General features: G+C 29.0%; 2 protein-coding genes across 4 annotated transcripts; one reads left to right on the top strand and one right to left on the bottom strand.

The window, feature by feature from the left end:
• The first annotated feature begins 279 nt into the window (after positions 1-279).
• On the top strand, positions 280-6,157 carry ValRS (Valyl-tRNA synthetase). Of its 2 annotated transcripts, none has more exons than XM_089223560.1 (18): positions 280-555; positions 686-861; positions 1,048-1,230; positions 1,424-1,551; positions 1,635-1,799; positions 1,886-2,087; positions 2,171-2,459; positions 2,523-2,647; positions 2,710-2,972; positions 3,036-3,120; positions 3,176-3,352; positions 3,427-3,548; positions 4,286-4,542; positions 4,703-4,830; positions 4,931-5,083; positions 5,142-5,342; positions 5,418-5,711; positions 5,778-6,157. In XM_089223560.1, exons 2-18 carry the CDS (start codon positions 745-747, stop codon positions 5,997-5,999), a joined length of 3,111 nt encoding a protein of 1,036 aa, XP_089079686.1. In that variant the 5' UTR covers positions 280-555; positions 686-744; the 3' UTR covers positions 6,000-6,157. The 2 variants fall into 2 exon arrangements, with proteins under 2 accessions (XP_089079686.1, XP_089079687.1); XM_089223561.1 differs by having other exon boundaries at positions 280-559.
• Positions 6,158-11,456: 5,299 nt separating this feature from the next.
• On the bottom strand, positions 11,457-17,795 carry LOC107161284 (DENN domain-containing protein 1B-like). Of its 2 annotated transcripts, XM_015507636.2 has the most exons (14): positions 17,660-17,795; positions 17,322-17,348; positions 16,887-17,045; positions 16,691-16,828; positions 16,480-16,615; positions 16,361-16,414; positions 15,520-15,777; positions 15,354-15,455; positions 13,783-14,010; positions 13,487-13,663; positions 12,712-12,744; positions 12,437-12,657; positions 12,265-12,379; positions 11,457-12,202 (listed from the first exon to the last, which is right to left on the bottom strand). In XM_015507636.2, exons 2-14 carry the CDS (start codon positions 17,336-17,338, stop codon positions 11,795-11,797), a joined length of 2,046 nt encoding a protein of 681 aa, XP_015363122.1. In that variant the 5' UTR covers positions 17,339-17,348; positions 17,660-17,795; the 3' UTR covers positions 11,457-11,794. The 2 variants fall into 2 exon arrangements, with proteins under 2 accessions (XP_015363122.1, XP_015363123.1); XM_015507637.2 differs by lacking the exons at positions 12,712-12,744; positions 17,660-17,795 and having other exon boundaries at positions 17,322-17,647.
• Positions 17,796-17,835: the final 40 nt, after the last annotated feature.

Genomic DNA, 17,835 nt, shown 5'->3' with positions numbered 1-17,835 from the left:
CAAAATATAAATGATACATTCATCGATAGCATAGGTCACAATGTTGAGAAGATCTTCTCTAATTCTTAGGGCTGTTCGATTGTTTCGATTAATCGAAATTTACAGTTATTTAATACTTTGGACAATCGATTATATTTTATGACAATCGAACAGCCCTACTAATTCTCTATGTCTATTATCGATAGTCGCTTTCTAAGAAACCAAAAAACATAATTTTTGAAACATTTTGACAATGGATTTTCCTCCCGTTTATCAGTAATTGATAACAGTAAAAAACCAACACTTTTTGTACCTTTAGCTGCAGCAGCTGCATTGCAGGCTGCTAGCTTGCAGATTGCAATAGCGGTACAAAAAAAAAGTAGTATTTATGAATTTGTGATAAGTGATTATTACTCTCAAGTTATACACTCATACCATATAACCAATATAACGGCAAAGCGGCATACGCATACCTGCAAGCTGCTGATTAATGGTTATATTTTGGTGTAGTGAGCTGGTGACTGCTGAGTCGTGACTCGTGAGTGCCGTGTGGCAGTGGCCCGATCTTTGATAATAGTAGGTATATGACTTATGTTTATTGTGGTCAAATATCTATTACTTATCATTCAGTACACAAGTCGTTTTTAAATTACTGTGGTTTTAATAAGCCTATAGAGGAATAAAAGAAAAGTTTATTATATTTTAGGTTATTTACTGAATATTACTGAAGGCTGTTTTTGGTAAATTAATATTTAATAAATTACCATGGAAGAGCCACCAGTAAAAACAGCCAAGCAATTAGAAAAAGAAGCCAAGAAGTTGGCCAAATTGGAAAAGTTCAAACAAAAACAAGATCAGAAACAGAATACACTGAAAGAAGAAGTATGTATTCCGGGCGTATTCTAATTTTAATATGTTCTTGGTGTTACTTATAAAATAAACATTAGTTATAGATTATAGTATTAATTACATTTTATCCATGTCAAAATATTGGATTTATAGGTTAGCTATATTAAACTAAAATTGTATGCTATTTCATTTGTAATGTATATTTTTTTTGTGTGTTAGAAAAAAGAAAAAAAAGAGTTAGTTAAGAAAGAAAAAGAAGTAGCAGTTTATGATCGAGACACTAAACCTGGTGAAAAGAAAGATGTTTCGTGCCCAATGCCAGATTCATATAGCCCTGCTTATGTTGAAGCTGCATGGTATAGCTGGTGGGAAAAAGAAGGATTTTTCAAACCGGAATATGGGGTACACCTTAATGATAAACTTATAATCATAACTATTTATTTTTATTTTTCTATAAAACAATATTGTTTTAGATACCTATATAATTCAAAATTTTTCTTAACTGATATTAACTGTTATTTATATACAATATTCTTATAGTCTAATATCATACATTTTATTTTTAATGTCTATGTATACCTATTTTATATTTTAGAAAAAAAATGTATTGGAAGATAATCCCAAAGGAAAATTTGTTATGATTATTCCACCTCCTAATGTGACGGGATCTTTACATTTGGGGCATGCTCTCACTAACGCCGTAGAAGATGCAATTACTCGGTGGTAAATATTTCTATATTTATTATAGACTTAATTTTAAACCAAAAAGATATTTTAAATATTGTTTTGTTTTCAAAATTTACTAGGAATCGAATGAATGGTAAAACTACCTTATGGAATCCTGGTTGTGACCATGCAGGAATTGCAACTCAAGTAGTAGTTGAAAAAAAATTGTGGCGTGAAGAAAATAAAAATAGACATGATATTGGTCGTGAAAAATTTATTGAAAAAATATGGGAGTGGAAAAAAGAGTAAGTATTGAATAAAGATAAATTTAAATCATTAACTTTAAATTCTAATATCGTAGAATATTTCATAAATCATGGTTATATCTTAGGAAAGGTGATCGTATATACACACAACTGAAATTGTTAGGATCTTCATTGGATTGGGACCGTGCATGTTTTACCATGGACCCTAAACTCAGTCATGCAGTCACAGAGGCTTTTATACGTTTACATGAAAATGGTGATATATATAGAAGCAATCGTCTTGTAAATTGGTCATGTGCTTTAAAAAGTGCTATTTCTGATATTGAGGTTAATTTATATTTGTAATACAAGTTAAGAATATCAAATTATTTTTAAAATACTTATTAATATAAATTCTTAATTAATTATAGGTAGACAAGATTGAACTGCCTGGTCGAACCTTCCTATCCATACCTGGGTATACAGAAAAAGTTGAATTTGGCGTTCTTGTATCTTTTTCTTATAAAGTCATAGGAGAAGATGAGAAAATTGTTGTAGCTACCACTAGAATTGAAACTATGCTGGGAGATACAGCTGTAGCAGTTCATCCATCTGATCCTAGGTATAGACACTTGCATGGTAAACATGTGCAACATCCATTTTGTGACAGGATATTACCAATAGTGTGTGACAATTTTGTTGAAAAAGACTTTGGAACAGGTGAGTTTTCCAAAAATAATGTATTTCAATAACAGTACAATATTTAATTATAATTAATTTCAGGTGCGGTAAAAATAACTCCTGCTCATGATCCTAATGACTATGAAGTTGGTAAACGTCACAACTTACCATTTATAACAATATTTAATGATGATGGTGTAATTATTGGCGATTGTACTGAATTTAATGTAAGTATTTTTTGGATGTAATACTTATTAATCTTAAATTTAATTCCAGTTGAATATTAAAGGGAATGAAAAGATTTGAAGCACGTAAGGCCGTTTTACAAGCATTGAAAAAAAAGAATCTTTATTGTGAAACAGTTGACAATCCTATGGTTGTGCCTATTTGTAGTCGATCCAAAGATGTTGTTGAACCCCTCATTAAACCACAGTGGTACATTCGTTGCGACCAAATGGCTAAACAAGCATCAGAAGCTGTCACAAATGGTGAGCTTATAATTATACCATCTCAACACAACAAAACTTGGTTTCACTGGATGGATAATATCAGGTAATTATAAAATAATTATAAATTAATTGTGAAAATCATGTGTGCAATATTATGAATTTTTAGGGATTGGTGTATATCGAGACAACTTTGGTGGGGTCATAGAATTCCTGCATATTTTGTTACTATTGATAATCAACCTCAAAATTCCGTAAGAAAAATAATAATAAAAATTGTTTTCTAAATATAATAAACAAACATTTTAGATTAATGAAAATGATTGCTGGGTAAGTGCATATTCAGAAAAAGAAGCATTACAAAAAGCAGTGAAAAAATTCAATGTTCCAAAAGAAAAAATTACTCTTCGACAAGATGAAGATGTCTTAGACACTTGGTTTTCTTCTGCTCTGTTTCCATTTTCCATATTTGGATGGCCTGATAAAGTAATACATTTATATTGTATTAAAATTTATATAAGTACAATTAATAAAATATTATCTCTTTATTATTTTATTAGACAGATGATTTAAATATGTTTTTCCCCGGTACTCTATTAGAAACTGGTTATGATATCTTATTCTTTTGGGTAGCTCGAATGGTTTTCTTCTCTCAGCGTTTAATGGGTTGTTTGCCATTTAAGTAAGTAAAAGTTCTATTAACTACTTACTTATACTATTTATTAATTAAGTTAGAAATTTAAAACTAAATATTACTCTTAATATTAAACTGAAATAATATGTAAATTTAAAAAATATATTTATGATTTTTATCATTATTATTTTGTTTGCTTATTGAGTAATTATAACTTAAAAGTAAATTATAGTGTAGATTTCTCTTTAATTTGAGAATGAAATTGGAGGTCTATTAAATAAATGTTATTTTTATATTCTGCTGGTTAACTGCAGTTATGTAATTTTATTGCGTTGTTATCTTTGACTAATTGGTTGGAGTTTACTTGTAGATAGAGTAATGGATGCTCATTGTGACACAAGTAATAATTAGTTGGTTAAAAGTTAATACATTTTATTTCTTATTGTATAAGATATTTAAAGGAAAAGCTCATTTTTTTTCTCAGTATTTTGAAGAGAAAAATTAAAGTAAAAGTTAGTTATTTATATTTTTTACCAATTGTAATGAAAGAATCAGCTTATTAACTATATACTGTTATATATTGTGTAAAGTGGAAATAGATATTTGTTGTTTGGACAAATGCCAAAATTGAATAATTAATTATGATTAGAACCAGTATAATTAATATAACCTTTATACAGTATTAATATTAGTATTATAAATTTAAAAATGTATATTAATTATACAATTATTCAAATATATTATAAATTAAAAATATTTTCTTGATGGTTATTACTTATTACTAGGAAAATCTTCTTACATTCTATCGTACGTGATGCACATGGCCGTAAGATGAGCAAATCGTTGGGTAATGTTATTGATCCCATAGATGTTATTAGAGGTATATCATTAGAAGATCTAAATAAACAACTAGCTGACAGTAATTTGGATCCAAAAGAAATAGAAAAAGCAAAAGCAGGACAGAAGCAAGATTATCCTAATGGAATCCCAGAATGTGGAACAGATGCATTACGATTTGCTTTATGTTCATACATGTCTCAAGGTATATATTAATGTTTAGTATTTACAAAATCACAACTTTGCTGTAGGGTTGCATAAAAAATTTATCAATCTTATGAATCAATCACAGGCCAATCATTGATTCATAATATTATGTTATAAGATGTTTATGAACCCAATATAACTATATTATTGATTTACAGGACATGATATAAATTTGAGTATTCTCCGTGTACAAGGTTATCGTTTTTTCTGTAATAAAATTTGGAATGCCATAAAGTTTGCACTTATGTACTTCAAAAAAGAATTTGTACCTTCCCCAGTATCAGAGGTAATTCATTAAAATATTTTGCTATACATAATCATTCCTAATTATTAATAATGTGTGTTCAAACATAAGTAAAATGTATCTAATTGGTAATTTTTAATAGATTGTAAACTTAAACAACATGGATACATGGATTTTGAGTCGCTTATCATTAGCTGTAGAATCATGTAACACCTCATTTGAAAACTATGAACTCAATGGTGCAACAACTGCATGTTATAATTTTTGGTTATATGATTTATGTGATGTGTACTTGGTAATTTTAAATAACATTTAAATTTAAATAGAAATAATATTTTGAATATCAATCTTAGGAATCACTAAAACCAGTATTTGCATCTAATGATATAAATAAGATTAAAACTGTTCAAAACATATTATTCTGCTGTTTGGACACAGGATTGAGATTGTTATCACCATTTATGCCATTCATTACTGAAGAACTTTACCAAAGATTGCCACACTCAGATATTACTAGATATCCTAGTATATCTGTTGCTTTATATCCCGAAACGGTGAGCATAATCAAATAAATTGTAATTTGATTTACTATTAACAATAAATTATACATATTGAAATTTATTACTTAGATGAAATATTCTTGGCGGGATTTAAAAACTGAAAATGAAGTTGAAATTATTCAGAAAATTGTCCACAGCATTAGATCAGCTTTATCAGATTATAATGTTCCTAAAAGTTCAAAAACTGAGACATATATTAATTGTTCTGATGAAAGTACATTATGTACCGTAACTAAATTTAAATTAGAGATAGCTACTTTTGCCAATTGTAGTAAAGTGGAACTTGCAAATGCTTCTTCTATACCCATTGGATGTGCTATCTTGCCTATATCTGATAAATGTCAAGTACATCTTTTATTGAAGGTTAGTAATTTTACAGCTAGTGTACTATAAAAAATTATTCTAAATCTTATTTTATGTATTAACTAGGGCTTAATTGATACATCTAAGGAAGTGGAAAAGTTGAAAAAAAAAAGTGATCTATTATCTCAAACTATAGAGAAACTAAATAAAGCAATGAGTGTAGCAGATTATGAAACAAAAGTTCCTGAGGATGTGAGAAGTGCTAATAAGGACAAACTCAAACAGTCACAGGACGAGTTAGATAGACTCACTGAAGCAATTGGAGTGCTGAAAATAATGGATTCTTAATAATGAATAATATACAAATTTGGCAATGAAAAATGTTTCTACTTCATTTAATATAATTTTTTTTTTTAATTTTGTGCCCTTTATATTTATGGTTACATTTAATTTAAATATTTGAGTTGATTCTTAATTCAGATTAATAATAAAAAAAATATATTTTATGCTATTCTTTTTATTTGATATTTGATTTACTTACCACTATGTCCTAATTTGTATAGATGAAGCATTAAGATGATAAAATTTTATTATTTTAAATAATCATCGCTAGACAAACTGCTATAGTGTTAAACACATCCAGTAGTCAGAACTTCAGATTCTAAAAATAGTATCTTAGTAAGTTTTTCTCATAAAATCTAAAAACACAATTTTTTCAATAATTTAATTGATTATCTTCCTTTTTTAGGACAACAACTAATAAACCAGCTGCATAACTTAATTACTAAAGTTTGGGAACATGAAGAAATACCAAGATCGTGGCGTACATCTGTTTTATGTCCTATTCTTAAAAAGGGAGACCCCATGAATTGCAAAAATTATAGGGGAATCTCCCTTTTGAACACTTCATATAAGATACTGTCTAATATTCTACTTACTAGAATCAAACCCTATTTACGAGAAATTATTGGAGATTACCAGGGAGGGTTTATGACAGGGAAGTCAACCCAGGATCAAATACATGTTATTAAGCAAATGATCGAAAAAAGCCATGAATTTGACAAAGATATACACCTCCTTTTTATTGATTTTAAGGCCGCATATGATATGGTGAATAGAGAGAAACTATGGAGCGCTATGTGCCAATTGGGTATACCTGAAAAGTTTGTAAGACTAGTCCGTGCTTGTGTACAAGGATCAAAGTGTAAAGTGAAGTTCGGAGATGCCGTATCGGAGGATTTTGAGGTGGTGACAGGGCTTAGACAAGGTGATGCCTTGTCCCCAGCTCTTTTCAATTTAGCATTGGAATCAGTCGTAAGAGATACCCTAGTAACTGCAAGTGGAATTAAAATTGGATTTGACAAACAACTAATTCTAGCTGCCTATGCTGATGATTTAGTGATAATGGCAGAAAATGAAGAAAATCTAAAGGAGTCAACGCGAAATCTGCTGGAAAACGGAAAGAAAATAGGTTTAATTATAAATGAGGATAAGACAAAATATATGGTCGTAACTAGGAATAACCATAGAGGGGGACACCTGGATATTGGGGAATATAAGTTCGAAAAAGTAGATGATTTTAAATACCTAGGAGTGGACATCAACAAGGATGCAAATAGCCACGAGGAAATAAAAATTAGATTAGCAGCGGCAAACAGATGTTATTTTGGATTGATCCCTCTATTTAAATCAAAGATATTATCATGGAAGACAAAAATAACCCTTTATAAAGTACTAGTAAGACCTATAGCTTTGTATGCATGTGGGACGTGGGCCACTACAAAATCGGATGAACAAAAATTGGCCACCTTCGAGCGGAAGATATTAAGGAGAATCTATGGTCCGAAAAAAAATAACGAAGGAGAATACAAAATAAGAACAAATCAGGAGATCCAAGACCTGTACGGAGAACCGAATATTAACGGAATTTTAAAAAGTAGTAGGCTGAGCTGGGCCGGTCACGTGTGGAGATCGGAGGGGCCAATTGGACAGGTTACGAAATGGAAGCCAAATACAAAAAGGCCTAGAGGACGTCCTAGACAAAGATGGAAGGATAGAGTGGTCAAGGATTTGAGGGAACTTGGAATAGAGGATGGGGAAGAGCTGGCAAGAGACCGAGACAGGTGGAACAAGTGGTTGTTGCGGCAATGGGCCTGAATGGCCTGTAAACGCCTAAGAAGAAGAAGAATCTTCCTTATTTATATTTTGTAATGTTAAAAAGTATAATATTGGTATTGCACAATATTTGGAGCACAGATTAATTGGTAATTTGGAGTAATGTGGTTTCAAGTACAATTGATAATGACGATAATGTAGAGTTAACATAACTTTAAATACTCATATGATTAAATAATCATTTAATCAAGGATGAGATTAAATTAAAGTTGAATTTAATATTGAATATAATATTTATTGGTTTTTTAAACTAATGAACTTAATTTCTATGCTTCAACTCAATATTAATATATTACAAGACAAATACAGCATTCAAATTTTTATGTCTATATTGTTATAATAACTTATATAAAAAAACTTTTTGATTTTTAATAATATTTAATATCAAACATTTAAATATTTAAATCTTTTGAAACTTATATATTTTTTACTTTGTGAGTAAATTTGAATGTAAGTTTAGTTCTATTACTTAGTAACATATACCGGGTGATTCTTTTATCATTGAACACTCATTATTTCAAAAATTATTAATGTTTTTGAAAATATTTTTTTACATAGTTTCAAGTTGTTGAAAACCAACATTTTATTAAAAAATTATATTTTTAAATATTTTTTATCCTTATCATTTTTTATGTTTTTTACTTTTTTGAATGACAACATAGAGTTTTAATTTCATATTCCAAAGCAGAATATTTTTCTAAGTATTTTGATTCATAAAAATCAAATTTAGGACGAGTAGTTTATCAGTTATAAGTATTTAAAGTTTAGATTGGCAGAGTGCAATGGTACGGGGTTACCCCGCAAAATATTTGTCCACTACTCCGCTTGTCTAAACTTTAAATACTTATAATTCATAAACTACTAGTCCTAAATTCGATTTTTATGAATCAAAATACTTAGAAAATTATTCTGCTTTGGAATATGAAATTAAAACTCAAAAAAGTAAAAAACTTAAAAAATGATAAGGATAAAAAATATTTAAAAATATAATTTTTTACTAAAAACGTTGGTTTTTTAAAACTTGAAACTATGTAAAATAATATTATCAAAAACATAAATAATTTTTGAAATATTGAGTGTTCAATGATAAAAGATTCACGCGGTATGTTATAAACTATAATATTATATTTATTAACAGGGCTAGATTGTGTAGGGTCTAGCCTAATATTTGTTTATTTGTTTATTAATTTATGGAATAAAAATTCCTTATTTAGTACAGCACACAACAATAATACAGTAGTTAACATAATTAACATATACAAGGGGCGATGGCCCAAAAATACAGCAAAATTACAGATACAATAAATATAAATTATTATAATTAGGAGACATGTAAAATTACAAACCCAATATAACAAAATAATAATAAAGATACCACAAGATCAATAACACAATATTAAGGTGAACTAAGAAAGGTGGGGTCCTTGTTACCCAACTGTGTCATCCGGTCAATTGGCTTGTTTCTACCGTAATTGGTGCAATGGAAAGGTACAGTAAAAGGAACTCGAGACCTTGTGGTACAATATCCCAACAATAAGTTATAACGGTGGCCCTTGATAAGCTATAATTGTAATTAATTTACTATTTACGTTTGTAAAACAAAATGGATGAATTTATGGCTTGAAAAAAAAGACCGATTATAGAAGACTTCCAACTAAGGCACTTAATTAGTAATTTATATACATAGGTTTATGCATTTAAAATGGTATTATATTACATTTTACTATGTAGATTAGTCGGGTCAGACACCACCACCTTTTTAATCTTCCTAGGGTTACTGTATATAGCTTATGAGGCAAGCACTTTGATTAAGGGATTGATGGTCTAGTGTGTCTCTCACTGTGTCGAGTGTGATCTTGAATTACCTGAAAAAGTTCTAGCCACATCATAGACTGGTGAGATGGCAAGATCATTAAGTAAGAACTGATTGGGTACATAGAAGGATGCTTTAGTTATAGCATGTAGGGTTTTGGATAGAGAGCACTAAATATAGTTTGTGTTGGAGATTTTAGCAAAACCCCATAATTGGATTCTGAACGTCCAAATTGATTTGAGATAGAGTTTGTATATTGTTTGGTTGTTAACTTTATGTGGCTGAAGGTTAGGAAAGAATGTAGAGGACAAAATCAATGACTAAAGGATAGACAAGGATTTGTTGAGAAGATGAGGTGAGGCAGAATTTGATCATTTAAGGTAATAGGTGGGCAATCTTCTTGTTCTAAGTGTGAAAATACACTGTATAGATTTTTACTCATTAATTTTCACTCCACACTCCTCATACCATTTTTCGAAGAGTGATAGATGTTTTTTTATGTATGAGGAAGCAACGGTTGGATCATGGGGACATGGCTATTAGCTACAAGAGCTTTGTCATTGGCAGGGTGAGTTCATCATATATGAAAATATTAAATAGCATGAGATCAGTAACTACACTTTTGGGACTCCTACATTGATTGATTTTGGTGAAGAGATAGCTAAGAAAAAAAGCAATATTTTATGTAAGACTTAAGTATAAGGAAATAACTAGATTGTAAGATGAGTTTCAATTTGAATAGAAGATAGACCCTGCCAAACACTTGGGAAACGTCTAAGAAGGCCACAGTGCAATACTGTTTTTCTTCTAGAGAAATTTATATTTAATCAACTATTCAATACATTTTTATGGGTTGTCAAGTGGTTGCTACAGAAACCAAATTTTGAGTTAGGTAAGACTATTGTTTCTTCAATAATATTTAGGATCTTTTTTAATAAGATTTTTAAAATTATTTTGTAATAATTATTACTATTTACTTGAAATCATTTATGATTTATGTTCAAAAAATATTGAGAGGGTACACTATAACCACAGTTTATTAGTAATTCTCAGTATATTAATATTTGATATTTGTAGCACAAAACAATTATTATATTACAAAAAAAACCTAATAAATAATACTATTTTTGCTGTGATTAACTATGAATTAGTTAAACAAATGATTAAACACAAAGTCTATAATTGGTCAAAAGACTGTTGTCAACGTGTATAGACACACCACAATCAACTAATGAAGTAAGCACTCAACTATAATAGTATTGTTTTAAACCACAACCGAATTAAAAATATTATTCAAGATGGTTGCTGATGTTACGCCATGATAATACTCCAAATCCATATCATGCTCCAAATTACGTCTCTATTTCATATAATCCTATTCATAGGCGCAACTAGACCTCTAAAACGTGGGGTGCTATACTATTAAAAACATAAAATTGATGTTATTTTATTATAATTATAATAGTTAGATCTAAAATATCAAGGGGTGCTAAATTAGAACTAGGGGGTGCTAAAGATCCTTTTACACCCCCCTAGTTGCGCCAATGATCCTATTGTGCATTGCTATATTCATGTGTCTATATATGATATAATCGTATACTCGTATCACTTACAAGTTACAAACCACCATCATAATCTAAATCAAACAATACATAAACACCTTAACAGAACCAAACCTACATCAAAGTAAATATAGATTTCAGAATTTACTGCAGCGCAGATTCACTATTTTTTCAGTTTGTGAAAACTTATACTGAATAGCTTTGGGACCTATACCCATCTTAAGTGCAATAATTGCAAATCAAAATAATGGTTAATTATTGAAGAACAATTTTTTTATTTTATTTTCAATCAACAAAAAAAATAATGAACGATAAATAAACATACAATTTTTACCATGTATAACATGTAATATACAACTACATTTATGAGCGTTAAACAATCTAAATCAGACACAACATTCTGGTCCATTTGTTAATATTTGGTGTAACAATAATATATGAGTATATAAAAAAATGTTGATAAAATGTAAACATGGACAATGTTGTAAAATATTTAATATAAGTGGTAACCACTAGCTTAAAAGTAGTGTGATTGCAAAATAAAATATTTTTATCACAAGTATTTTAAAATTATAAATTCTAGATTTGTAATTTTATTCAAATTTGGTCCAATTTGATTTAAAATTGGGTGGTTTTGGTGGTAATGGAGGTACAGTGGGTTGACTCGGTGACATGGATGGACCGGGTTGATCAGTACAACTTAACAAATCAAAGTTTAATCCATACTCATTAAGGAGGTCATTATTGTTTTTGGTTTCTAATTGAGTTTTATTTAATGGAACAAAATACTGATACAGTGGATTACTAAGACCTACTCCTGGAATCAAACCATTACTATTAGTTGGACTATTTAAAGGATCAAAATCTTCTATACTAGATGTTGAATCCAACCGAATCAGATCTTTAGTTTCCATAGGACACTCACTTGGCACAGATCCAAATGACGAGTTTATTAAATCATCATTTATGATAAAATTTGATTTGACTGAATCATCCCAGGACTAAACACAAAATATTTTATTAATTCTCAAGAATTAAAAATTGTTAATTTTTTTCAACATACTGATGTATAATTTTGTGGATCATCATTATCACAAGTTCTGAATATAACATCTTGTAGATCTTCCATTAAGTTCAAATTAATTTGTGGTAGCGGTGAAATCGAGGCATCTTTAAAACTATGAAAAATAGATATTTGGTAAAACTGTAATAATAGCGAATAAATATTTGTTTACTTTTGAGATGTAGTTAATTTTTGTAATCCGTTGGCAGTTTCTTTACGATAGCTAGCAGATGCTGTTGTATGTGACCAAGATTGTCTCTTCGGCATTGAAGGAGAGTTTGGAGCAGAATTTGGATGGGTACTGATTTTGGTTCGAGGATTTTTATTTGGAACATTGAATTTTGATCTAATGTCTTTGTAAACCAACCGAAAATCTTTTCCTCGTTCTTTAACCTAAAAACGTATCATATGATATAAAAGTTTTATTTTTACATGAAACTAATTTACCGTTTTTACAGCATTTCTTACTGTAGGATTAGCCTGAAAATTAACAATGAAAATGTTATAATATGATTAGTTTAATGATTTCTAAGAAAATATTTGTAATTAAAAATTTAACTAATCATAAATTACCTCACAAAAATTATAAGTCCAAAAATTTGTTTATTAAGATTCATATTCTATTAAATACAAAATAAAAATACCTACTGTATGCTGTTATCAAGTAAGTCCAATAAGATTTAAAAAAAAATTAGATACATCCAGGAAACATTTTAAAGTTGGTAAATTTATAAATTTTATGATAAGTCTCAAAATCATATTTTTGGAATATTTCATTTATTTATTTTTTATTTCATTTTATCAACTATACTTTATTTCAAAAGAGAATATAGTAGTTCAGCCAACTGTTTTCTTCTTCTACCAGTCATTACCCATGGTGCGCACCACCGGCGGAAACTGGTCGCAGCCTGGCGTATTCTCTTTTGAAACAAGGTATAAAACCTAAAATATTTTATATTATACTGATTAAATTATAAATAAGAATTTGATATAACATTAAAATTTACATTAGTATCTTAATATAAAAAACTATTTTAATGATTTTTTTTTTTTTGCATAATATTTTAAAACGCGTAAAATGGTTTTTATTTTTAATATTAATTGTTCGCTCGGTATAATTTGTAAATCAAAAATGTCCTCTACGTTATAACAATATGGCAAATGATAGCAATTATAATATCTAACATCCCCAATAAAACAAATCTTAAAATTATTAACTTACTGCATTCTTCACACTTTTAAATAATGCAGTTCCTTCACGTTTCATAGTGAATGTCCAATCTTTATACTGATGCTTTAATCTATTACTAGATTTATCATGGTAGTTACAAACTTCCATTTCAAATTCATCAGAAAATCCAAGTCCTGCATTTAACATTTCTAATCTTTCTTCTATAAACTATGAACAAAATAATTAATTTTGAGATATATTGATATATTTTAAGTATTATATTACTAAATACTAATATTCATTATACAAAAAATTATCATTACTTAGAACATATACAATGACTATACCTGTTGAAAAATCTGCAATTCCAACATTTTTTTTAAAAATGGTTGCATATTTGCTGATCTAGATTCGATAAATGCTTCTTTATTAAATGTGATACGTTCTCCTTGATGAAATTTTAATGCATCCCTATACCCGCCAATTAACTTAACTAAAGCACGTAAAAATGCTCTAGATACACCATCACCTAAGAGTGTACCTTTATTTCGTAACTGTCGTCTTAAAGTTGATACCTAAAATAAAAATTAAAAAGATCTCCAATGACTCATAACAATAGGTAATGGAAAATTACATTTGTTGTAATATTGAATTCAAAATCAGTGATAAACCATAACATTTAAAAAAATACTTTGAAAGCTCAGGATAAAGTGCAGATTGATAAATATTATTTACACTAAAGGAATTTACTGAAAAAAATGTGTCATTAAAGTACCAACTAGCTTTCAAACCAATAAATAAGTGACTTAAGAGGACGTGATACCCACATGTGTTTTCTTCGTCTTACAGCGTAACATTGCAAAAACTAGCGCAGGATAAAACCACTCAGTCTGTACTTTTAGTAGAAATAACAAAAGTTAACATAATAATAATATAGAAGATAATATTTTTTGTGTCGTAGCGTTTTTATTTGTTTGATATCTTTAATAAGAAAAAATTTATACTCTAAAAAATCTTTTGATATATTGGTCTTATTGAAAAAATTAAAATGCTGAGACAAAGTAATAATTCTTCTTTTTTCATGGCAAAAATTTGGTTTCTTAGTTATAACTCATAACTGTAGATTTCTCAGTTCTTACCCGCGCGAAACAGTTTTTGGTATGTTACGCACTTGTAACACGGAGACAACACATGAGGGTATCACGTCCTCTTAAGCGTTAAAGCTTTTTTACAACTAAAACCATAATTTAAGACTATCTGTTTAAAATTAAATAGATTGTTTTTAATCCTAATTGTATTCTTTGAAATGAAACTCTTAAATACGTAAAAAATAAAATATTTAGTGGTACAGAAACATTTAAATTCTGTCTCATATAAGAGTAATCTCAAGTAGCAACCAATTTTTATACAGTCCAGTCACACCATACCCATCCCTTGAAAAATGGCTTGTCAGTGATTTTTAACTTTTTTATTTGTTGAGCACTTAGAAAATTCGACAAGGCCTTAAAAATTAGAAATGTTCAAACATAGACATCCATAACTTGAGGTTGTATGAGTAACAAAACAAAATATGTGGGTTAATACTTATTAATGATAAATTAACAAAATATTATTTTAATTTAATTTAATTTAGACATGTCTACAGAGCACCTAGATTACTCTCATGGATTATGATTTGAAAACCACTGGATTACATCAAATTTTGTTCCTAAAAACCAAACGGCAACTGAAAATCGCTTTTATAGTTTTATTAATCTTACTGCAATGCAAGCAAGGTGGTTATTAAAATAATTAAGTGATGCTTTCGAAAATGCGGTACTTATCATGCATACATATTTTCGCTGCCTAAGATTACTCATATATATCACATTCGATAGAGTAATAAGTTTGGTAGTTGTACTATTAAATATTTACTGACAACATCTGCAGGAAGATTTTCCATATCATCAAATGGAGTTTCTATAGTATTATTATCTGCATCTAGAATAACGACATCTCCTAAGTCATTACGTTGCAAACTCTAAAAAATAACAAGAATTGTAATAAATGACAAAAACAAAATTTAAATAATAGAAAATAGTTACTTGGAATAATGAGTGAGGTAAGCCGATTAAGTATGGCATTGGTGCTAATAAGTAATCAATAAGTGATTGAGGTAATACTGGTATAAATATGTGTTGCCAATTCATTGGATATAGAACTGCATTAGCAGATTGAACACAGGCACTCAATCTGTATAGTTTTTTGGAAGTAAAAATAATACGACGTTCAAATAACATTGATGCAAATATAATAATCATATTTTGACAATCAACTGCACTGTAATATTCTGTCAAATTTCTCTAAAAAAAATTTAAATCAATCTTCAGTTGAAAATCTGATAGTTCAGTAAAAAATAATTTATGTTTTATTGATTTTATTTTTATATTTTTTAACTAAATTAAGATATATGAATCTACACATTATCATAAATAAGTACATAATGCACTAAATAGTAACTTAAACCATTTATAAATAATGCTTATTTCAATGAATTATTAAAATCATAAATTATTATGCTGCGTTCCCACGAGGCGTTAATCATGATAGTCAACCACGCTAGTCAACTTTCGTTTGTGACACTCACGAAAGTGTGAATTGATGAAATGTTCACATGGTTGGGTTCGTGCCGTCGATAATTCCATGTTGCTGTGACGACATCTTTGCTTCACAAACAGTATATCACGACTGAAAATCAAACATGTTTGATCTATCCACGCTTGAGTCGTGCGCCGTTCCTCACAAAAGAAAGTTTAATGACTATGCGTTCACACAGAAGTGTATTTCACAAAAGCGTGGTTCACTGTCGTGATTAACGCACCGTGGGAACGCTTCATTAGAATTGGTTAGAATACCATAGTTCAATTTAAGCTGCAAGCTACTTACATTTTCTGGAATGCTTGGTAACTGGAATTGAATTGGCGACTGACACACAAATAACTATAATAAATTAAAATAAGGAAATATTTTAAAACTTTACTAAAAATGTATTGTAAATTAATTACCTCTTCGCCGCTATCACTATTAATTTTTAAGTCAAGTCCTTTGATTGGTAGCTTACTATTATATACAGATTCCAAAAATGACCATAGATCTTTAGAATTGTTATTGTTTGTTAGATTAGATATACAATTTAATAATCTAAAACAGAAACAAGTATGATACATTTCCATTACCCGAAAAAAAAAAATTCTGTAAATTTTAAATAGTTTTTACTTATAAAATGATTCATGCCAAGGAAGATAACTGAGAACAACTAAAGCAGTCTCAGATTTAGGGTCATGTCTACAAAATCCAAAAATCCACTTCGATTCCGCATTAGTCAGTACAAATGAGTAGTGTTGAATCGTGGTTCTAAACATTCAAATTATTAGAATAAGGTTTGATATTGTTAGTTAATATTTAATACTACCTGTCAAAATCACAAGGATATGCAAAATTAGGGACAGTGCCGAGCAGTTCATCTTTTCTATAGTGCTCTGGAAACTTTTGGAGAATCCACGGGACTGTGTTTTCTTTACTAGGGCCAGCTACTTCACAGAAACACTCAAATAAACGAACAACATCATTCCTGGTATAATACAATGAAGATTAATATACATGCTATATAATTCATAAATTATAAGCACTGACCACTTATAACAAACGTAATTCAATAAAAATCTAATGCTGTTTGGGCAAAGAAATATCAAATATTTGCTATATTACACTACAATAATTAATGCACACTTAACAATAAAACAATTGTCTTAAAATATTAAACTACTAGAGAGAGAGAGAGAGGAGACAAATAAATTTATTAAATCAATGATATAACAATTAATTGAATGAAATTGTAACTGCTCACCTTATCCGTGACCCCATTCCATCAAAGCTGTTATGAATTGACAAATAAACATATAAATATTCCTGTATAGGTAAATAAATTATAAAATATGAACGTTTAGCAAGACATCAGAACATTAGATACACGTCTCCAACGTCCAACGAATTTATAACTACATAGGTTTCAAAATAGTCCAACTTTTTTAATATTAGATAAGCAGTTAGCAGATGAATAATAAGTATTTAATATTGAGTTAAGGAACTCAAAATCTCAAAAGTTTCATTTTAATTTAAACCAGAGATAACACATCTCCTACTACACATTTTCTAATCTAATCCATCCCCCACCGCGTCACTTACTTAGATAATAATATAATATTCGATTTAAGTAATGTTCTGTGATTTAAGATGTTCAATGCTGATTGGGAACATACTAATTACTAGTTCATGTTCATAGAGTAATAATTATCTATACCCCCGTGTTATTACTTTTTAGAGTTATTCTGATAATAATGATAACACAATCTAATTAATAA

Source organism: Diuraphis noxia, unplaced genomic scaffold (assembly GCF_037042655.1).
Source record: "Diuraphis noxia isolate RWA-SAM2 unplaced genomic scaffold, SU_Dnox_SAM2 contig0003, whole genome shotgun sequence".
NCBI lineage: Eukaryota > Metazoa > Arthropoda > Insecta > Hemiptera > Aphididae > Diuraphis > Diuraphis noxia.
Note: the sequence above shows the minus strand (reverse complement) of the source record. Positions and strands in the feature narration are given on the sequence as shown.